General features: G+C 46.1%; 2 protein-coding genes and 1 long non-coding RNA gene across 4 annotated transcripts in view; 1 reads left to right on the top strand and 2 right to left on the bottom strand.

Annotated features, from left to right (window-relative positions):
- Positions 1 to 337: 337 nt before the first annotated feature.
- Positions 338 to 4,800, bottom strand: LOC130128068 (potassium channel subfamily K member 1-like). The gene is made up of 3 exons (XM_056297776.1): positions 4,245 to 4,800; positions 1,964 to 2,368; positions 338 to 890 (listed from the first exon to the last, which is right to left on the bottom strand). The coding sequence occupies exons 1-3, from the start codon at positions 4,603 to 4,605 to the stop codon at positions 577 to 579; spliced, it is 1,080 nt and encodes a 359-aa protein (XP_056153751.1). The 5' UTR covers positions 4,606 to 4,800; the 3' UTR covers positions 338 to 576.
- Positions 4,389 to 16,858, top strand: LOC130128069 (uncharacterized). The gene is made up of 3 exons (XR_008811867.1): positions 4,389 to 4,506; positions 4,822 to 4,875; positions 16,761 to 16,858. It is a non-coding gene; the product is annotated as an uncharacterized LOC130128069 (long non-coding RNA).
- The window catches only part of LOC130128066 (thrombospondin-2-like), a 20,355-nt gene continuing 3,000 nt past the window's right edge, over positions 6,185 to 23,539 (bottom strand). Inside the window, exons 7-21 of one of the 2 annotated variants that reach the window (XM_056297773.1) lie at positions 22,645 to 22,821; positions 19,355 to 19,528; positions 18,094 to 18,224; positions 17,599 to 17,733; positions 16,727 to 16,945; positions 16,465 to 16,572; positions 15,567 to 15,726; positions 15,247 to 15,365; positions 13,909 to 14,143; positions 13,037 to 13,264; positions 9,449 to 9,579; positions 8,531 to 8,671; positions 7,824 to 7,921; positions 6,818 to 6,957; positions 6,185 to 6,609 (exon numbers count right to left, since the gene is read on the bottom strand). In XM_056297773.1, coding sequence (XP_056153748.1) covers positions 6,602 to 6,609; positions 6,818 to 6,957; positions 7,824 to 7,921; positions 8,531 to 8,671; positions 9,449 to 9,579; positions 13,037 to 13,264; positions 13,909 to 14,143; positions 15,247 to 15,365; positions 15,567 to 15,726; positions 16,465 to 16,572; positions 16,727 to 16,945; positions 17,599 to 17,733; positions 18,094 to 18,224; positions 19,355 to 19,528; positions 22,645 to 22,821 — 2,204 coding nt within the window. In that variant the 3' untranslated portion in view covers positions 6,185 to 6,601. Of the gene's footprint in view, positions 6,610 to 6,817; positions 6,958 to 7,823; positions 7,922 to 8,530; positions 8,672 to 9,448; positions 9,580 to 9,688; positions 9,821 to 13,036; positions 13,265 to 13,908; positions 14,144 to 15,246; positions 15,366 to 15,566; positions 15,727 to 16,464; positions 16,573 to 16,726; positions 16,946 to 17,598; positions 17,734 to 18,093; positions 18,225 to 19,354; positions 19,529 to 22,644; positions 22,822 to 23,539 lie in introns of those variants that run through there. The other variant, XM_056297774.1, reaches the window with a different exon arrangement.

Raw genomic sequence — 23,539 nt, 5'->3', positions numbered from 1 at the left:
TTTCCCTCCGTTTTGGGCCGCAGCCCCTTCCTATGTGTCAGAGATACAGCTCTTATCTACACAGGAGTGGAGAAACATGGCGAGGAAAAGTAAATAGCGCCATCCTGATATTCTGTGGGTGGTGCCTTCTTTTTCATCCACAATGTCTGTTGACTTTGGCCGTCATAGAAAGCAATCACTTTTTTAAATGCTTAAATGACCCTTGTTCAAGCACACACACCCAAGCACACACGCGTACACAAACACACACATATATTCACACATATGCACAACTGCCCTCTCTCTCTCTCTCTCTCTCTCTCTCTCTCTCTCTCTCTCTCTCTCTCTCTCTCTCTCTCTCTCTCTCTCTCTCTCTCTCTCTCTCTCTCTCTCTCTCTCTCTCTCTCTCTCTCTCTCTCTCTCTCTTTCTCTCTCTCTCACTCTCTCACATATACTTATTCAGACCAAAGCCGTTGCTAGCTCTTTTCTCAGAAGCTCCTTGGGGAACAAACTTTAAAGTGTACAGGCCTACATCTATGTGCACACAACATATATTAAATATCACCACCACTCTGCATTAAAATGAAACAGACTCCGTCACGTCAGGTTGCCGTTGGCAGAGGAGGTCTGAGCTGGGCTGTAAGGAGGCGACACGGAGGCCTTGCTCTCCTGTTGGATGGAGGCGGCCTGCTGGGACACAGACGAGATCACGGGTAGCCGGTCTGTTGGGTCATCAGCAGCATCGTTCAGCTGATCGGTCATGTGATCACTGTCTAGGATGGTGGTAGTCTCGGAGTCCAGGTCCCTAATGGTCTCCCTGTAGAACATCTGACGGAGGCTTCTAATCTGAGGAAGCTCACAGCATGTCTCTAACACCACCAGTACACACACCAGGCCCAGCATTAAGTAGACTAGAGGAGAAAACACACACATGTACACACACACACACACACACACACACACACACACACACACACACACACACACACACACACACATACACACACACACACACAGATATGCATGCCATTTGGAGGAGTAGCGGCAGTGTGATGAAACAAAGACAGGTCAAGTTTAAAGGGGAAAAAAATCACAATTTTCATCATAGTCTTTACATTAAGTAAGTTTTAAGGATAACACTCCATTAGCAGCCATAGCATCGAGCAGTCTTCTGTGTGCTTTTGCAATGGCACTGAAATTGCACTAAAACGTGTCTGCGAGTGACATCACTAGTCGATAATACAGGAGTTGCCATCTTTGAAGCCATTCGCTGCAACAGCTGTAGGTAGCATTGTTATTCATCTTTTCTTATATACTGAAGCCAAATTCTATGTGGCCTACCACTTCCACACTTTGTGTTTCAGACACACACTGAAGACTGCTCAGTATAATATCCACGAATGGACTGTTATCCATCCATCCATCCATCCATCATCCAAGCTGCTTATCCGAATTTGGGTCGCAGGATGCTAGAGCCTATCCCAGCAGTCATTGGGCGGCAGATGGGGAGACACCCAGTCCATCATAGGGCCGGCACACACACTCACACACATTCACACCTTGGGACAATATAGTCTGGCCGATTCACCTGACCTACATGTCTTTGGACTGTGGGAGGAAACCGGAGCAACCGGAGGAAACCCATGCAGACATGGGGAGAACATGTAAACTCCACACAGAGGACGACCTGGGATGACCACCAAGGTTGGACTACCCCGGGGTTCGAACCCAGGACCTTCTTGCTGTGAGGCAACCGTGCTAACCACTGCCACCCTGGACTGTTATCCCTACCACATATATATGGAGTAAGTGAGATAATGTTGAAAATCATGATTGCTACCCTTAAAAAAAAGAAGCCGCAATCAATGCATTCAGATCTATTAAGTGTGACTGCTCAGGAGTCACAGCTTTACCTGGTGTTGTTTCTCAAATGCAGTCTAATGCATATTAATACTCACATTACATCATCCTGTTTCTTACTCACGTGTAATAGCAAACCTGTAGAGCTGTCTGTGTGGGTTGGCCTCCCTGCTGTGGGTCTCTCCGGGCACGTAGTCCCCGAGGCCGATGGTTGTCAGAGAGATAAAACAGAAGTAGAGTGACTCCAGGTAGCTCCAGTCCTTCTCCATGCTGACAAAGATCCAGGCTGGGATGATAAGGAGCAGCAGGGTCATTATGGCAGACAGACAGGTGGCGTGGATGGCAGCCAGTTTAGACCTGGACATGCCCCATCGACGATGGAAGTAAGACACCGGACGCCGCGTCACCAGGGCCATGATTCTTTGCACCACGGCTGAGAGGAAGAGGAGGGTGATGGGGATGCCACAGAGGGCGTAGATGACACAAAAGGCCTTTCCACCATCTGATAGAGGGACAGTGTGGCCATAACCTGCAAGGAACCACAAACAAACAATACAAAGTTAGATTTCCATGATTACAGAAGGGTAAGTTTGTGATACTCGAGTACAGACTCTGCCGATAGTCTGCATTCTGCAGGTCTTGGAAACTGCGGACTCATAATGATTTCTCAAGACTTGGTTTAGAGGTGTCCAGGTAGTTTGGTGGTCTATTCTGTTGCCTACCAATAACTGGATCGCCAGTTTGAAGCCCTGTGTTAACTCCAGCTTAGTCGGGCGTCCCTACAGACACAATTGGCTGTGTCTGCGGGTGGGAAGCCGGATGTGGGTATGTGTCCTGATCGCTGCACTAGCGCCTCCTCCCACACGCTACGTCCCCTTGGCGAAACTCCTCACTGTCAGGTGAAAAGAAGCTACAAGCTGCTGGTGACTCCACATGTATCGGAGGAGGCATGTGGTAGTCTGTAGCCCTCCCCGGATCGGCAGAGGGGGTGGAGCAGCGACCAGGACGGCTCGGAAGAGTGGGGTAATTGGCCGGGTACAATTTGAGGGGGGGGAAGACTGGCTGAGTACAAAATTTAAATGTACTTTTTAATTTTTAAAATGAATATCAAACTTCCCCTGAGGGACCCAATACAGAGCAATCTAATCTGTTTTATTTTTCTTCTGTAAATTATTTTTCATTTATGTCTCTGAAACATTGGAAAATGGCAATCTGAATCATTCATTCCTTGGTACAGGGAAGGGGGGGGAGCCCTAAATCCATATTAAAGTGTAGTGACATTTTGCCTTTTAGACGACCACAGTTACAGTCTTGGTATCTAATTGGACTTTCACTGTTTGGGGTCAGGCTTTATATACGTTTTGGCCCCATTGGTCTTGAGTTAGACCACCTTGAAGTCTCAGACTGGACTCGTCCCCTAGACACCCGGTCTGGACTTGTAGTCCGACCGTGGGTGGTCCGGACTTCAAGGCTGCAGGAGGGAGACCGATCTATTTTGTTATTCCTGAAAGGTGTCTTTGTATCTACTTCAGACAGCTTGTATACAGTACCCAGCAAATGTAGGCACAGAATGAGTGAGGGGGCAACGAAAGAGAGCGAGAGAGAGAAAGAAAGAAAGAGAGAGAGAGAGAAGGAAAACAAAAAAGAAAGAGCTAGAGAAAGAAAGAAAGATAGATAAAAAGAAAGAAATGTAGAAAGAGAAAGAGAGATAAAGAAAGAGCGAAAGAAAGAGAGATGGAGAAAGATAGAAAACGAAAAAAGAAAGAAATAGAGATTAAAAAAGAAAAAGAAAAATGTAGACAGAGAAAGAAAGAGAGAAAGAAAAGGTGATAAAGAAAGAGTGAAAGAAAGAAATAGAGAAAGAGAAAGAAAGCAAGAAAGAAAGAAATAGAAAGATAGAGAGAAACAGAAGGAAAGACAGACAGAAAAAGGAAAGAAATACAGAAAGAAAGAAAGAAAGAAAGAAGGAAGGAAAGAGAAAGAATGAAAGAAATAGAGAAAAATAAATAGAGATAGAAAAAAGAAGTAGAGATAGAAAGAAAGAGATATATAGAGAGAGAAAGAAACGGAGATAAAGAAAGAAAACGAAAGAAACCCCATAGCAACATGTCCCATGAAAGAGAAACTTTATGGGGACACTGGTCTCCATGGCGACATCAGTCCAGAACTGTATCACAAATTATTTACTGAGAAAACTTGATTTTGTCGTTCGCCGTGTGTTTTTCTGCCTGTCCCGGTTCAACCGTGTGCACAGGTCATCCCACACCTCAGCGTCCTCTTGTGCACAAGCTCTGATGTGACTTCCTCTGATCCGCCAAAGTGCGAAAATTACGTTGACGTGACACTAGTATATTGGAAGGCGGATCAGCTGAGGGTTTTAGCGGGGGGCGCGTCACCTGTCTCACCTGTGGTGGTCAGCACGGTGCTGGTGAAGAACAAAGAGGACACGAAGTCCCAGTTGGCCTCCGCCGCGCCGGTGTCGTTACCGAGCACCGACACTCCGTAGTTGCTGGCCTCCAGCGCCCGGGCCAGCAGCTCCTCCAGGCGCCCTTCGGACACGCAGCTGTTCTCCGCTAGGAACTCCTGCCGGGCCGACTTCAGCTCCTGCCTCAGCCGGCGCTCGTAGGGCAGCTCGATCGCAGAGAAAATGCCGGCGCCAGCGAGAAGGTACGACGCGTAACCGAGCAACAGGAGCGCGAAACTCAGGGCTGCCCGATAGCGCTGCGCTAGCAGCGCCCATTGGCCGGTCGCAAACCTGCGCGCCATCCCGCCCGGGTCCCTGCAGTTTGTTTTGTTTCACACTATACTGGCGACGGGTCCGGTATGATGACTGGCAAGAAATCTTAAAAAAAAAACAAAAAAACAAATATACATATTACTGTTTACTTTCTACCAGAGCATTTCTCTTCTAACGACTTGAGCTGTCTTTTTTATCTATCTTTGCTTCGTTATTTCTTCTCACTCGTCTTCCTCATTCTTCAGCTCTCGGAGAGAATAGGAGCGGGTGGCAGTGACGTCAGCGATACACCGGACCAGGTAGACACCCGTGTGTGTGTGAGTGCATGTTTAGCTATCCTTGTGTGGACCAAATAGCTAAACCTGACAGCACCAAGGAAAAGGGTCTATTTCAGGGTTAGGACTTGGTTTTAGGGTTACGGTTAGAATTAGGGTTAGGTTAAGGTTAGGGTAAGGGTTAGGGTTAGGCATGTAGTTTGCGTGGTTAAGGTTAGGGTTAAGGGCTAGGAAATGAATGTAGTCAATGAGGGGTCCACACACGGACAGTGAAACACGACTGTGTGTGTGTGTGTGTGTGTGTGTGTGTGTGTGTGTGTGTGTGTGTGTGTGTGTGTGTGTGTGTGTGTGTGTGTGTATCAACATATATTGTAACTATGCTCTAATCACTTCCACGCCAAACCAGTTTTTCTGTTTTGAGTCATGACAAAGGACTTGTTTTCCTGAGCCTCAAGGCCAAATTTCCCACGGAGTGAACAGCGGAGGCCATTTTCTTATAAAACTAAATTGCAGGACACATTTAAAAGCGGTACCAAAGAGGTATAAAGACACTAAAATGATTAAAGAAAGCCAATTTAAGCCAATGAGACGCATACAGCGTCTCGGTAATTTAAGAAGCGACCACAAATTAATAAAAGGGAGAAAACTGCATTACAGCGAGAATAAATAAATGAAATGAATGTGTCTCACATAAAAGCTGATCCTCCCCCCCTCTCTCCTCTTGACTAATTTAACAATTAAACGTAATTGTCGAGTTTTCTTCCTACTCGTCCAAATGACCACTAGAGGGCGCTGGAGCACTTTCTATGTGCTGCTTCATATTTGTCTTATGCCGTGCAAGTAACCCCTTTTCTCTTACCGCATACAAGTAATACTACTACTACTACTGCTAATAATAATAATATAATAATAATAACTCAAAAAAGCTGCCTACTCGTCGACATGTCCATCCCGACTAAAAGGAGCTCCTCAGTAAAAGTAATTGAAAAACTTTCGAAAACCTTGAAATCGAGATTGAACGAATGTGGGGAATGAAAACCACAACAATACCAGTAGTGATAGGAGCCCTGGGACTTGTAAAAAAAAAAAAAGGATGGAGAAATACACCCCATGGATCCCGGATAACATCAAAATACAAGAACTACAGGAGATGGCACCACCTGGAACATCTCATATCCTAAGAAAGGCGCTATCCACCAAATAGACTACCTGATTCTAACCCTAGGCCCAAGGAATGGGCCTGGTTATTATGTTGTATTATGGCATGAAGTTAAAGGACATTTGTATAATACTAATACTTGTGATGAAAAACTAGGGCAAGGTTTTTTCCCCCAAAAAAGTCTTTATTGATGAATCTCTCAGCCAAAAAAAAAAAAAAAAGGCACAGCATTCTGCTACTGCCAACATTTTACCAAAACATCCTTAATCTTTTCCCCTCTACAATTTCATCCAGCAAAGTTGTGCAATAAATAATTATTTACATTTCCTCGACAAACGTAAGAAAAACAACAATACATTTTGTCAGCGGAGGGAGTATAAAATGTATACTTTGAAAGAAGCTTTGAAACTGACGCTACAGCCTGCTTTCAAGACAGTTGTACAGAGCAAAGCTGAAAGGTTTTGGAAACAGATTATTGTCAGAAACTCCCCCCCCCCCCTTCTGCCTGTGTGTTTGTGTTTTTATTCGTGTCTTTGTCTTGGATCCTTGAACGGCAGTCTTGGAGTTTTGAAGCTCTCCCAATGAAAACATTCAGTTATCTGGGCAGGGGGGAGGAAAAACAGAATCACAAAGTGGTAACCAAAGCAGACACATGTTTTATATTTTTGCTGCTTCACTGCCGCTCCCGTGAGAGATCAGCCCTTCGGTGTATGATGGGGTGGACGGAGTGTGCAGGGGGGGTGGGGGGTGGGGCATCTGCAACTGCTGCCATTCACGGCTAAATCGTGATAGTCGACGAGGTCTTACCTCTGCACTCATATCTGAGGTCTGAGAAGATGACGTGCTCCTGAGAGAAGACAAACAGTCCAAGACGGCCTCCAGCCAAGGTGTGGTCGTACACCGCCCCCGAGTCAGACAAAATGTCCCTGCCCTCGTACACCACCACTCTGGAGGGGACACACAAACGCACAGCTACTACAACACAACACGGTGCTGTCGGCCACCAAGCCAAACCAAACTGCAACCGTGTTTATACAGCCACAGTCGTAGCCGTGGCTGGCCCCAAGAAACAATGGCTTATGCCAAAAATCTCATCCTTTCTGAAATGACATTTTGGGTTTAGAAAAATGGGTCACGGCCGTTTGTCAAAGCGCACTCTCGCTGAAATGTGTGAAATTACCTGATGCGTTACGCTTCATTAACCTCAGGGGTGGGGTTGAAATTCCTCCCCAAAGATGTAAAAAAATTACTCAGTCAAGTAACCTTTGATTAAATGGTTGTGGTCCTGGTTGACTAAGCTCTTAAATTGTGATGTAATGGCCATGTCAGTCATATTAAAAGGTTGCGCTGTAATATGAAAAATGCTGATTGCCTTTAACGCCGCGTTCTTTCGCTGAGGCATGTCTGAAACTACATTTGATTTATTGAACACCTCAGATTTGGTTTGGCATCATGAAGATGGCGGTTTCCACAATTCTCGTCCATCTGTGATTAATGACCTATTAAAACAAAAATCTAAATTTGAACTTTATAAGAAATCTGCTCACTTCTTCACATTTAGTTCAGTTTTCTAGTTCATGATTATAAAAATGACTGTTCATATTAAAGATATTGATGTAAGAACTGTAAGAATAACATAGGAACGAATGATGTCAGAGAAAAAAAATATAATAAAAAGGGCATAGTTACATGCAAGGCCTCATAAAACCTATTAAAAATAACCCCAGCTGCAATCTAAACACCAGAACCGCCATTAGAATGTGGGGCACTGCCATGACAACGGGTGATGATGAGGAACCGATGGCGTGGATACCTGATGAATCCAGTTTTAGGTCTATGGATGAGGTGGATGCGGTAGGCGGTGAAGTCTTTCCAGCCAACGTTGTTGGGGTCATGCCAAAGCGTTCTGACCTGCAAGACGCACCAAGAGGTCAGAGTTCACCTCAATACTGTCTGTATTGTCAAACTGAAGTGCACCACAGTCACAAGCGTGCAAGTTCGTTCAAGGTACTATTTTTGATTTTGACTTTTTTTTTTAATTTTGATATACTATATTAATCCCCATGGGGAAAGTCCTCTCTGCATTTAACCCATCCTAGCTGTGTAGCTAGGGGCAGTGGGCAGCCACCGTGCAGCACCTGAGAACCAACTCCAGTTCTTCTTTCCATTGCCTCGGTCAGGGGCACAGACAGGAGTACTAACCCTAACATGCATGTCTTTTTGATGGTGGGGGAACCCGGTTCACCCGGAGAAAACCCATGCAGACACAGGGAGAACATGCAAACTTCACACAGAGGATGACCTGCAAGGTTGGACAACCCCGAGGTTTGAACCCAGGACCTTCTTGCTGTGAGGCGACAGCACTAACCACTGGGACCCCGTGCCGCCCAATACTCGATGAATCGAGTTGGATTAATTTAATCAGTCCCTTGCAAAACAAATTTGGGGTGAGGTCTGATATATACGTCCGGGTTATGTCAAAGAGGGCTATATAGTTTAGAGTAGTCATCTAATACATGCCTGGTGTCGGGTATTGCCGGTGTGCCACAGGGCGTTGCGTAGGTACTCCCCGGGTCCCGTGGTGGAGTTGACCACTTTGATAGAGACCCCGGCTGTGCCAAATGCTTTGGTCGGCTTCTTTTCCCAGTATGCTTGCGTCACCTGCTCTCACAAAGCCAAGGGAAACAGAGGACAGTCCATTTGAGTAGATATGTATGAATGATTTGGGGCTGTAGAGCACATGTGTGAAAATATAAGAGAACATTTATTGGTGGATGACAGGGACACCATCTCTGTTTGGAGAATCCTAAACTATTTATCACTGAATTCAGGTAGGAAAAGAGGGTATATGATTATTTCTCTCACCATTACTAAAGCCAGTGTAAACAAAAACTGCATCGATATTTGAGCTATCACCAAAAAAATTGCAAAGTGGTTTTAGGTAAACTGGAAATTGGCATGACCAAAAGGTTTGGTCCACCTCCCCCCTTTTTCTTCCCAATTGTATCCAGCCAATTGCCCCACTCTTCCGAGCCTTCCCAGTCGCTGCTCCACCCCCTCTGCCGATCCTTCAAGGGCTGCAGACGGCCACATGCCTCCTCCGATACATGTGGAGTCGCCAGCCGGTTCTTTTCCCCTGACAGTGAGAAGTTTCACCAGGGGGATGTAGCGCGTGGGAGGATCACACTATTCCTCCCAATTCCCCCTCCCCAAACTGGCACCCTGACCAACCAGAGGAGGTGCTAGTGCAGCAACCAGGACACATATCCACATCCGGCTTCCCATGCTACTTGGACGCCCCAAAGGTTCAGTTTTTGTAATGTAAGGTCCAGTCACCATGGAACAATTATATGATCACCACTATTAACAAAATTGTCCTCTGTTTAGGTGTGTGTGTGTGTGTGTCTGTTGGGAGGTTGTATGACATTCAAGACTAACCTGTTTCCACATGACCACATAAAAGCGCCCGCTAGACTGGTAGGCAAACACAATGCCCGCATAGTCGTCATCTCGGTTGGTATTCACATAAAGCGTCACGCTGAAGTCCACTGCACTGAACTTGTCATATCCTGTTACAGTTAAGCCCAAAAGAAAAACAGGTATGCGTAGTGTTACAAACTATTTTCCATTTGTTTCTGATATAAACTTTCACTAGCAAGGACCACACCATCAATAAGATGCTTTTAAATGATTTATTAAAGAAAAAATATTGATTGATATGTGTAGTTCTTCCGCTTGCTGACTGCATTGTAGACAAACTTCTTAGGGAATCCGCCATAGCACCCAGGCAACGACGGACCCCTCAGAACCCTATGAAGGGGAGAAAGAAGGAGAGGAAGAAACAGGAAGAGAGGAAGAGGGTGGGGTGGGGGGTTGCACAGAATCCGAGAGCGAAACAGGAGGAGAGGGTTAGGTGGGTATTTATAGGAATGCCAGAAGTGGTGCGGTTGAGGCATGGTCCTGCTCTCGAAACTTTGCTAGATGTGGTTCAATGCAATAGTAAGGATCACACCATCAACAAGATGCATTTAAATGATTTATTAAAGAAAAAAGTTGCTGTGTGTAGCTCTTCCGCTTGCTGACTGCATTGTGGGGAAGCTTCGTAGGGAATCTGTCGTAGCACCTGGGCAATGACGGACCCCCAAAACCTCCAGTTCCTTAAGATAAGAAGGAGCAGCATTGGTGTGCAGATGGATGTCACGTGGGTGAGTCACTTGGTCATTGTAGAAAAAGGTGATTCTGTTCCATTTGGGAAGAAGGGTTAGCTACAGACAACAGTTTGGCACACCTTGAACTGTCCAGGGAGATGGAAGTCAAGAGTGATCCAGACGGAAGATTTGATAGATAGCAAGTGAGAGATAAAGGCTCGCCCTTGGGGAAGATGCATAGGACAAAGTTGAGGTGGCTTAGGAGGGAGAGAAGTTGGCATTAGGTGGAGCACGGGGTGAGGAGGAAATTGGAGATCAGAAGGCTGATTTAGTTGTTTTTCGATTGGGAGTGAAGCCTGAAACAGATTTGTGTGAAGAGTGATTCCAAGGAACTTGAGGGATGTGGATGGGTCCTCTGTTTTCTCTGCAGACAGTGAAACCCAGAGGTCAGAGAAAACTGAAGTCAGAGTGACCAGATTGGAAGCGGGTGGCAATGAGGGAGGAAAAATGATGAGGAACTTGTTCAAGAGATGGACAAGGGATGGAATCGTATTGTTGTTAGACAGGATGCAGCAGATGGCTTCTGACAGGGTGTCGAAGAGTTAAGGGCAGCTTTTGCAACTGAAAGTGAGTCTAACAGCGATGTAATATGCACCTCACCAACAGATGCTGAAAAATCGCCAGATGTCAGGGGGATAAGGAGAACTTTGAAAGTGCTGGTGATGTTCACTTTTGAGAGCCACGAACCTTTGATGAAGGTGACGGCATGGTTAATGGTTAATGGTAATGTAGAGAAGGGAGAAGTCTCCGCTTGGAATTGAAGGACGGGAGATAAAAGAGTTAGGATGATGAACAGGAGGATTAGCTGTAGACAAGGTGAAGTTGATGGTTGCCTGCTGGGCTAAAATGGGTTGCGGGAAGACCGGAGTTAAGTATGGAAGGCACTTGCTGCTGCAAGGGCTGTGGAGAAAAGTTAGGTGCCAACATCCCGGTACAGATGGCTCTAGCTGACATGAGGGACTGGTGAAGCTGGGAAATGGAAGATCCTGGCATCCTGGCGCCTGGAGCACCAGCTAAAGCAAGCTGCTGTGGTTGCTGGAAGAGGGCAGCAGTGGACACTGGCATTCTGGTGCAAAATGCCCTGGCTAAGGCCAGCTGCTCTGGTTGTTGGAAGTGGACAGCTGGAAGCACTGGCAACCTGGTGCCAGAAGCCCTGACTGAGGCAGACTGATGTGAGTGCTGGAGGAATGCAGCTGGGGGCGCTGGAATCCCAGTGCCAAATGCCCTGACTTAAGCCAGCTGCTGTGGTTGCTGGAAGTGGACTGCTGGGGGCACTGGCATTCTGGTGCCAGCAGCCCTGGCTGGGGCAGGCTGATGTGAGTACTGGAGGAGAGCAGCTGGGGGCGCTGGCATCCTGGTCCCAAATGCTCCAGCTGAGGCAGGTTGATGCGGTTGGAATTCTGGTGTTGGATGCTCTATCTGAAGTGGGTGATTGTGTGAAATATGGATGAGAGGTGGTTGCTGAATCTCTGGTGTTATTTATTCTGGCTGATGATCCCCATCTTTGCTTTTGTTGCTGCTCTTTCAGCTGTCTTTGAGCTGGAGGACATAGTTGTACTGTCCCTTTAGCAGCAGTGCTGACATCATGGTGTGTTATTGGAGTGCGCGTGATGATGTCACCTGGAAGAGAGCTGGTGTTGACAGAACCGAGCACAACAGGTTGACATGAGAGTGTTGAAAAACTTTGCTTTGTTGTCTGCTAATGAAGAGTGGCTACAGTCAAGCTGGAAATTTTTGGAGGCTAGTCATCAGGGGACCTTGCTGGAGTGTGGTGATGCTGCGACCAGCTACGAGTTGTGAGGTCAGGATAATGGCGGGAGACTGGAGTTATCCTCATAGGTGAAGGAGTCGAAGAACTGCAGCGACGTTCTTGAATTGCCTCGTCCTCTCTTTGCTGATGAGAGAGGTGGGTTGGGAGACGCAGAGGACTCGTCAGGTGAACTATAGTCATCTTGAATGTTGTGGAGAGATGAACTGGGCGGGATATGGACCATGGAAGATACTGAGTTGGTGCTTGCTAGCAGGGGCAGACTGAAACAATAATTCAGTTTGGGAATTTGACTCCATCCCAGGCCACCCTGTTCATACAAGCCACCAGACAATCCAATTTTGTAGGCTAACCCTATTTGTTGATTTAACAGGTACCAGTATACATTAGGCCACTATGTTCACCTGGGAGGAAGTTATCCAGATTACAAAATACAAAAATGTGGGACTGACCAACAAGTAGCCTACCTGACTACTGAGTTTTCAAGGTATGCTATGGCTATGGGTGCATCTTCAAAAACTCACTAGGAATACACCAATCATAGTACATTCAAATGTACAAGGCTAGACACGCGAATCAATTAGCCTACACTTTTTAAAAAGACTCGCTTGCTTCCTGAACGGCGTTTGGACTACAGAATGCGGGGTCTCAGAGATGGTGGGAAAGTTTTTGTCTTCTGCTGCTGGGTCCGTTGGCGTGGGCTGGTGGAAACTTTTGATGTGATTGTCCTGATTTCGTCCGAATAGATCATTGTCCGATGGGGATAGTGAAACGAAGTCCATACTCAAGATGAGGTGAGTGGATGGATGATGTTGCTCGTATGATGAAGTAGCAGCTCAATTGTCTGAGTGTGCTCGAGGTAATGTTGAGTGAGCTCGGTTCTGGCGCAGAATGTGAGAGCGAAAGAGGAGGACAGGGTTAAGTGGGGAGTTATAGGAATGCCGGAAGTGACACAGTTGACGTGTGGCCCTGCTCCTGAAACTTCACTAGATAAGTGTCAGTTCTAGCATTTTCCTTTACACTTTGTAAAGAATTGTGTTTGAGTCTCACCTAGGGCGATGCCAGGGTCTGAGTTGGCCGTCTGCAGTAACTCGGTGCCCTCACTGCGAATCACCCAGAATGGGTCAGACTGGGTGGTGCCTCGCGGGTCCAGCAGAACTACCTGGAACTTCCTGAAGTCGGTGTTGCTGATGTCGCTGTTCTCCGGACAGGGGTCCAACGCATCAGGAATATTGTCATTGTCAAAATCATCATGGCATGCATCTCCACTACCATTACCTGTGAAAAGAGAGGAAGCAGATTAGAAAACGTGCGCGTTTACATCCCACACCACACCAGCAATAACCAGCAGTGGACATGTTCCTGTATCTTTAAATTACTAGAGATTCACTATCACATTATGTGTAGAGTAACCACCAACATGTTGCACAGATACCTGGATATGATATTAAATTGCTGAAAAAAGAGAGAAAGATAATACGCATATTTAATCACAACATGATCCATAAACTTACATGTACTTCTATTGTGCTACAAGTCAGATATAAATATATCCAGGACCTTTTCTGATTAAAATTCTTAAAAGTATAAAAATAAAATTTTACCAGAAAAATCTGTTGCAAAATCTTAAATCATGATCTTCTATAGTAGGCTACTGCAAATTGGTGTAAAAATCAGTTACTGTCTGAATTTTGAAACAAACCAGTGACGACAAACCAACACATATAAGTATTTAGTACACCAAGTATTTAATACCCGTTTGTGATGTCAAGAATCTCTTATATAACATGAAAGACACTGAAACCGACTAATGGCAAGTCCCAGCCAAGTTTTAAGGCTTAGTCATAAGCCCGTCGTCACTACTTGGGCAGTGTATCAGCCCCACATGTGACATAACACGAGTTAACATCATTAACACTGACCGTCAGAGTCCAGCTGGTCCCTGTTTGGCACCAGTCTGCAGTTGTCCCGGTCATCAGGGACACCGTCATTGTCGTCATCGTGATCGCAGGCATCTCCCTTACCGTCGTTGTCGTGGTCGGCCTGGTTGCTATTGGCGATGTAGGGACAGTTGTCCAGAGAGTTCTGATGGCCGTCTTCATCGATGTCTTCGCTGTTGTCACACGCATCCCCCACCAGGTCATTGTCAGAGTCAAGCTGCACAAACAGGCATCCATCCATGCACACCCATAAACATATGTATATATGTACACACACATGCAGATGCAGGCATGCAAGCACACAAACACACACTCACAGTTACAGTCTCAAGGGGCTTTTAAATGTCCACAGTGAGAACGGATAGATACAGAACGTCCATCCATTATCCAAACCGCTTATCCTGCTCTAGGATCGCGGGGATGCTGGAGCCTATCCCAGCAGACATTGGGCAGCAGGTGGGAAGACACCCTGGACAGGCTGCCAGTCCATCAAAGGGCCGACACACACACACACACACACACACACACACACACACACACACACACACACACACACACACACACACACACACACAGTCATACCTAGGGACAATTTAGTCTGGCCGATTCATCTGACCTACACGTCTTTGGACTGTGGGAGGAAACCGGAGCACCCGGAGGAAACCCACGCAGACACAGGGAGAACATGCAAACTCCACACAGAGAACGACCTGGGACGACACCCAAGGTTGGGACTACCCCGGGATTTCGAACCCAGGACCTTCTTGCTGTGAGTCGATCATGCTAACCACTGCGCCACCGTGCCGCAGATACAGAACATAGATAAAGTAAATAACATCCTCTGGCCTTAGACAACCAGTTACCTATTTAGGCAAATACACAGGCAGGTACACTCTCTGCACACACCAAGCTCATATGGAGCACATACGTTTGCATTGCTGATGTCCTCTGGCAACACAATACACACTGAACACAGCATGTATTTCTAGACTGACTGTATTGCTAGTTTAGGCAAATTTTTTTTTTACTTGTAAAGGAGAATAAACGATGAATGAAATTGTCAAGTCCCTTGCATTCTGATTTTAATTTTGATCAGTACCTTGCTCTGTCAGATGTGGACTTGTTAATTATGTGCACAATGTTTTCAATAGTTTCCTTTCAAACTGTGTTTCCTTCACTGTTGTCATATTCAGACATAAATACACAAGTCTGTTGGCAAACTGCCCACACAAAGAGCTGTGTGTGTGTGTGTGTGTGTGTGTGTGTGTGTGTGTGTGTGTGTGTGTGTGTGTGTGTGTGTGTGTGTGTGTGCTTGTCTACCTGTAGCGGGTTGTGAAGAAGGGGACAGTTATCACACTGGTCACCAACGCCGTCCAGATCTGTGTCTCTCTGGTCAGTGTTATAGATCAGGGGACAGTTGTCACGGTCATTCAAAATCTCTGAAGACAAAAACAGAGACAGGCAGACACACACAGGAGATGGAAGGGATTCAGGTTTGATATGGTGTCCCTCATAGTACACTGTACACATAAACAGGGGAATAACCACTTTGTACCCATGTCATGATTAATATTTGCTGAATACTGCAATCTATTTATAATCTGTTTTTTTTAATGCAAGGGCTGGCCCTGTTTACCTACCGTCTCCGTCAATGTCGATACTGCAGGCATCGCCCTCGCCGTTGTCGTCAGTGTCTGTCTGCAGTGGGTTGCTATCAAAAGGACAGTTGTCACAGCGGTCCCCAACCCCATCCCTGTCAGAATCAAACTGCCGAGGGTTGTAAACCAGCGGACAGTTGTCCTAGAAACAGAACGTGTTACACGAACACGCACACGCACACGCACACACACACACGCGCGCATGTGCACGCATGCACACACACACACACACACACACACACACACACACACACACACACACACACACACTGGCATGCATGCACGCATATGCACACATGCACACACACAAGCATGCATGCATGCACGCACACACACATATGTACACGTGCACACACACATGCACAGATGCACAAACATGCATACATGCACACACACACACACACACACACACACACATATGCACACGTGCACACACACACATGCACAACCATGCACACGCGCATGCACACACACACACACACACACACACACACACACACACACACACACAGGAGATGAATTTGTCTGGTATAAACGGCATTTTTGCACTCTGTTGTTTGTTCAGGTTGCAGTCGTGGCCTTGTCATAGTGTATTAACCTACTTGTTCATCTGTGGCAAAGCACTGCTGGCACACAATAGTGCTGTTAGTACTTTGTCAGTACAGCCAGTTGTCAATGGCTGAAGGTTTTATATTGAAATTTTACGACGTCATTGCGTGCTTGCACTTTATTTGTTTATCTGCTCAGAGACTTTTCAATAGTTAATCCACTGAATCAAGGCCACCACCAAGTATCAGCTACATAAAACACAATTTTTAGACAACAAGAACTGTACATTCAGTCCATTCAACATTATAACATCTCTGCCGCATTGTCTCACCCTCTCATCTAAGATTTCATCATTGTCATCATCGGGATCGCAGGCATCTCCCTGTCCATCATTGTCCAGATCCTCTTGTCCAGAGTTTGGCAGTACAGGACAGTTATCCTGCAGCAATCACAGCACAGTTTAGCTGCCTCACACCCAACCAGGACGCAACTCAGATCTGAGCCAGTAGATTGACTCATAATAACAATGTGTGTGTGTGTGTGTGTGTGTGTGTGCGCGTGCGTGCGTGCGTGCATGCGTGCGCGTGTGTTACCTTCTCACAGTGGTACGTAGCGTTTTGCTTACAGGTCAAGCCATGGTTGGGCCAGCCATCCAGATCAGAGTCTTCGCCACACAAGAAGCCATCACCAGCAAACCCCACAGCACACATACACTTGAACAAGACCTCTGATGCCAGACCCAGGTAGAAACACTCGGCGTGCCTGTGACAGCTGTGTGTCTTGTCTTTGCAAGGATTGTATGGTTCACACACCTACGAACAAAACAGGATTTCAAGAATTCGAATATGCATGGTATGCGGCAAACCAGAGTCCCTCCATCCATTATCCAAACCGCTTATCCTGCTCTCAGGGTCGCGGGGGATGCTGGAGCCTATCCCAGCAGTCATTGGGCGGCAGATGGGGAGACACCCTGGACAGGCTGCCAGCCCATCACAGGGCTGAGACACACACACACACAACACATATACACACACACACACACATTGCAAACCCATTCATCCATCCATTATCCAAGCCGCTTATCCTAATTCAGGTCACAGGAAGCTGGAGCCTATCCCAGTAGTCATTGGGTGGCAGTCGGGGAGACACCCTGGACAGGCCACCAGTCCATCACAGGGCCGACACACACACCTCGGGACAATTTAGTATGGCCAATTCACCTGACCTACATGTCTTTGGACTGTCGGAGGAAACCGGAGAACTGGGAGGAAACCCACCGCAGACACGGGGAGAACATGCAAATTCCACACAGAGGACGACCTGGGGTGACCCCCAAAGTTGGACTACCCCGGGGTTCCACCCCAGGACCTTCTTGCCGTGAGACATTTCATTGCATTGTGTGACATTGCAAACCAAAGTGTGTTAAAAAAAAATTTCCATTTGATGCCACAACACACATACATACCTGTCTGGTTGACTGTGCCTCTCGGAGTCCCAGGCCAAAGGGCTGTGTGCCTTTGTATCGTCGGGGACAGGGCAGGCAGTAAAATCCAGGATCTGTGTTCACACATGCTGTGACGCACATCCCCTCCACTTTACACTGCAGAGACAGAGGAGCAGTAGCTGGTGTTCAGCATGTATGAAAGTGAAGAGTTGAGTGCATCCCAGGATTAAATATAGGGCCCTCCTGGGGCAGGCCTTGCTTCAGTCTAGAGCTTGGGAAGCCTGTTTGTTTCGGTATGATACATGGGTTGAGTCCCTAGCCGAAAATATTTAGGAATGTACTCCTGAAGTAGCCAATAGATAATATTGTTGTTGAAAAGAGAGTTCAGAACAACTTAATGTGTATCACATGTGACCGCATATGTGTCTGTGTGCGTGCCTGTGTGTGTGTGTGTGTGTGTGTGTGTGCATATGTGTACGCTTGTGTGTGTGAGCGTGTGTGTTGTTATGTGGCTACCTCGTTCTCATCTTCACAGTGGGTGCCGTTGCCACGTAAACCGAGCGGACAATGACCACATTCCCAGGACCCGTCATTATACGAAATACATTCCACACCAGGAAAACACGGGTTCGACAACAGGCAAATGTCTGAGAAAGCACATACGTGTGCATCGCACACGGACACACACACACACACACACACACACACACACACACACACACACACACACACACACACACACACACACACACACATGCACGCCAATGAGAAAAAGTGAGAATCGGATATTTTCCTCCCCTCACAAAAACCTCAAAAAAAGACAACCACAAGCACCTGGATGCATACCTACACATATACACAGACACTTAGTTTGCAGGTGAGGTATTTTTGAGTGATGAGGTGAGAAAACATGTTAGCTAAAAATTAGGTCAAGGGTAGATTACACTTGGCACCCAATCGCACAACATCACTCGATGGAAATTCCTAAGTGTTTTGTCGACTTTTTTTATCTTTTAAATTGCTTCAATTCTGGGGGATTTTCCCCCCTTTTTTGCCCCAATTCTATCTGGCCAATTACCCCACTCTTCCGAGCCGTTTCGGTCACTGCTCCACCCCCTCTGCCGATCCGGGGAGGGCTGCAGACTACCACATGCCTCCTACGATACATGTGGAGTCGTCAACCGCTGCTTTTCACCTGACAGTGAGGAGTTTCGCCAGGGGGACGTAGCATATGGGAGGATCACACTATTCCCCCCTTCCTTCTGAACAGGCGCCCTGACCGACCAGAGGAAGCGCTAGTGCAGCGACCAGGACACATATCCACATCCGGCTTCCCACTCGCAGACATGGCCAATTGTGTCTGTAGGGACGCCCAACCAAGCGTAGGTAGCAAGGGGATTCGAAACCGGTAGGCAACGGAATAGACCGCTACACCACCCGGATGCCCGAAATCGCTTCTATTTAGCACAAAACTGCAATGGAAACCCACCTACTGTATACTGAATAAATTCCATTGGAATTGTAAAAGTTAACAGTCTAATTAATTGGTTACATTTCATTTAATCTGTCTGATCACCATCAGCTTCCATGCAGGGACACCAGTTCATCAGAATCAGAATCGGAATACTTTATTCTTCCCCACATGGTAGGTGATAAGACATTGAAGGTTAAGCTTTCCAACAGAACTAAGTCAAGTCCAGTCAAGTCAGTTTTATTTGTATACCAATATCACACATCACAAATTTGCCTCTGAGGGCTTTTGTGGTCAAGAGTTTACCTATAGGGCATGGTTCTCTGTTGCATGATACATAGTCCACTGCATCTCCAGCACACTTCTTGCCCCCGTGCTGAGGGGCAGGGTTAGAGCATTCCCGCTGGCGAATAGACAGACCTCCCCCACACGACGCTGAGCATCGGGACCACTCAGACCAGGTCGCCCAACTGCCAGCAACTGCACCAGAAGAACACACACACACACACACACACACACACACACACACACACACACACACACACACACACACACACACACACACACATTTTGAATTCTGTATTTATGTCCACATTTTATAAACACATTACAAAAGGGCAAACATTTTATCAGGCATGATGTCAGGACTTGTCATATCATATGTTATAGTATAACAATAACATTTGCATGTACAAAACTAAACATTCAGCTTCCACTCAAGGATAGAGAAAGCAGCGTCTTCTCCATATAGAACAGCTGAGACTGAGCAATCTCTCACTAGTTGCTTGGCCCTTTTCTTTGTCCATCCCACCATCTGTAAACCTTTAACCACTAGTCTGTGTACATGGCCTAACCACATCCTCCTCCTCCTCCTTCTTCTTCTTCTTCCGGCTTGTTCCCTGTTTCTCAGGGGTCACCACAGCAGATTTTTGGCCTCCATAGCTGGCGCATCCCTCTCTCACAGTCCAACCCTCCTCATGTCCTCCTCTATCTGGTCTCTCCATTTTTTCCTTGGTCCTCCTCTTTTTCTTTTGCCAGGTATTTCCAGGTCCAATAATTTCTTTCCTGTTATAGTCTATGCCTCCTCTCTGTACGTGTCCAAACCATCTTAACCTTGTCTCTCTCAAATTCTAAATCCATTCCTCTGATCTTGAACGAAGCTCTCACGTCTTCCTTCTTCCGGTCTTTTCTAGTCATACACATGCACGTGGCCTAAGCTGCCAAATATGAAACCTTGCAGCCTGCACTTAAAGCCCAACTGTGCAACTGTCTGGATCAGCAGTTGATATTTCAGAATTTTGCTCAAAAATGTTTCTACCAAATTATAATCAAAAGTACACCCTACTTCTAGTACATATACTTTTGTATCCTCCCCATCAACAACAACTACATCAGCTGTATTAGCAGAAATATTTCTGAATGTATCAGAATCATTATTACAACAATTGAGCATGCATGGTTTAGCAGAGGAATGTTTATACATTCTTACAGCAGGATGAAAACACGATGCAATGTCTTTAGTGATCAAACCAACAATTCTCTCATGCCTGGCAATGCAGAGGGCCATGTAAACATGACACCTCGTCAGAATGTAATCCAAAGACCCAGTTACCTGCTCATGACCAGGATGCAAACAATAAGGAGCATGACTGCCAGGGTACCAGATGGAAAGGTAAGCTTAGTTGGTAACACCTGCAATCTTGCCTTTGCAGTAAAAATTACAATATCCTCTTCAAGTGCTACAGAATGATCTGCAGAAGTAAGACATGCAAGAATGACCTGCAGAAGTAAGACATGCAAGAATGACCTGCAGAAGTAAGATGTGCAAGAATGACCTGCAGAAGTAAGACGTGCAAGAATGACCTGCGGAAGTAAGACGTGCAAGAATGACCTGCAGAAGTAAGACATGCAAGAATAATCTGCAGAAGTAAGACATGCAAGAATGATCTGCGGAAGTAAGATGTGCAAGAATGACCTGCAGAAGTAAGACATGCAAGAATGACCTGCGGAAGTAAGACATGCAAGAATTACCTGCGGAAGTAAGATATGCAAGAATGACCTGCAGAAGTAAGACATGCAAGAATGACCTGCAGAAGTAAGATATGCAAGAATGACCTGCGGAAGTAAGACGTGCAAGAATGACCTGCAGAAGTAAGACATGCAAGAATGACCTGCGGAAGTAAGACATGCAAGAATAATCTGCAGAAGTAAGACATGCAAGAATTACCTGCGGAAGTAAGACATGCAAGAATGACCTGCAGAGGTAAGACATGCAAGAATGACCTGCGGAAGTAAGACATGCAAGAATGACCTGCAGAAGTAAGACATGCAAGAATGACCTGCGGAAGTAAGACATGCAAGAATGACCTGCAGAGGTAAGACATGCAAGAATGACCTGCGGAAGTAAGACATGCAAGAATGACCTGCGGAAGTAAGACATGCAAGAATGACCTGCAGAAGTAAGACATGCAAGAATTACCTGCGGAAGTAAGACATGCAAGAATGACTTGCACAAGTAAGATATGCAAGAATTACCTGCGGAAGTAAGACATGCAAGAATGACCTGCACAAGTAAGACATGCAAGAATGACCTGCGGAAGTAAGACATGCAAGAATGACCTGCAGAAGTAAGACATGCAAGAATGACCTGCAGAGGTAAGACATGCAAGAATGACCTGCGGAAGACATGCACACTTCCCCTATAGATGCAAACCAGTAGTGTTGTTGCTGCTGCCGCTGTTTCAAATCCACGAGGTGGACGTGTGCCTTTGTGACAGGCAGTTCATGCGATGTCCTGTCGTAGATTAACATTGTTGTGACTGAGGTACACAGGTCAGTTATTGATGCCTCTGTGATATCCACTGTTTCAGCATCAATCTATGTCAATTTCAATGAAACGCCAATCTCCCCAAACACCAAAGCCAGCAGACCTAGTCTCTAGTGTACCATTGGGGTTTCTTTCTAAATCCCAGAAAATTGCATTTGGTCTCATTCGCCTGTGGGATTATATGTTGCTTTAAATCTAAGAAGAGAGGGGCTCTGGTGAGCTCTGTAACCTCCTGATTGTCACTGTTGAGCATCCTCAAAAGATGAGACAACCTTGTGGCAGTATATATCCATTCAAAATCCAGCACACCCAATCCTCCCTCACGTCGAGTATGAAAAATTGTGTCAGGAGTTGTATGGGTGCTTAAGCCAAGCCACTTCCTCACAAAACACACGGTGTTGTCACTCGTCTCTTTCAAAAACCTCTGTGGTATATGAACATTAGCAACAAGATGCTGCACCTTAGACACACACACACACACACACACACACACACGAGTTTTGAGATTGACCAGAAATTTCTTTCTTCTTTCTTTCTTTCTTTCTTTCTTTTTCCTTCCTTTCTTTTCTTCTTTCTTTCACTTTCTTTTCTTCCTTCCTTTCTTCTCTCCTTTCTTTCCTTCTTTCTTTCTTGTCCATGTGTCTTTATGTGTCCATGTCCGTCAGTCTGTCTGTCTGTCTGTGTGCATGTGTGATTGAATGAATGAGTGATGTGCCTGCATACGTGTGTGTGTGTGTGTGTATGTGTGTGTGTGTGTGTGTCTACTCACTGGGGCAGAGTGTATTGTTGCAGGATTGTGTCTCCCTGGTATTGCCCAGACATCCTCTACCCCCCCTTTGTGCTGGAGGATTGTTGCAGAGCCGGACCCGTGTAATATAACCTTCTCCACATGAGGTGGTACACGCAGACCAAGGAGACCACAGACCCCATTTCCCGTCAACACGTACTGGACACAGAATAAGAACATACAGATGTGAACATCAAGAAAGTCCAATTTTGTCTTTTTATGAGTGCAATATGCAACATCCCTAAACATGGATGCAGGACAGAGATAAGATGGGGAAATTTCTACGCCACTTACCACTGTGGCTCACATAACTAAAGCAGCATGTTCACTTACGATCACACTCACTGAAGTCCAGCTGCTGTAGTCTGTTTGGGGTTCCCGATATGTGGGGATTTGTATTTTTCCTTAATCCCAGCAACTGGGGTACCCGCAGACCCCAGAGGTATACTTTTTGTCATATCTCACAGGTGCTTTATTCTATCACTCCTATTTTGGATGACTTTGACACTCAATTTGTCCCTAATGACTCCATATTATTGTTTTCTGTTTCTGTTTTAATTGGTGCTTTTTAAAAGCGCCAATGTATTGGGGTCCTGGGGGGCCTCAGTTCAAAGCACCCAATTCAGCCTATGCAGTTTTAACAGACAGAACTATATATTGAGTTCATGTTTGCCATGGGTCCTAATTTAGGGTACCACACAGTGCCGGGGGGGCTCTCTGTTTGTCATTCTGTAGGAGACAGACTTCATGGGGTCTCTAACTACCTTTGCATTGAAAGACAAATAAAATTAAGAAATGGTGAAGTTTGAATGACTGGGGGTTTATTTCTATTATTTTATATTGGGGCCAAAATGACCCCGGTTGGTTTCGCCATATA

The sequence above is a fragment of the Lampris incognitus genome, chromosome 17 (assembly GCF_029633865.1).
Source record: "Lampris incognitus isolate fLamInc1 chromosome 17, fLamInc1.hap2, whole genome shotgun sequence".
Classification (NCBI taxonomy): Eukaryota; Metazoa; Chordata; class Actinopteri; order Lampriformes; family Lampridae; genus Lampris; species Lampris incognitus.
The sequence above is the reverse complement of the archived record's forward strand: the minus strand, read 5'-3'. Positions and strand labels throughout refer to the sequence as shown.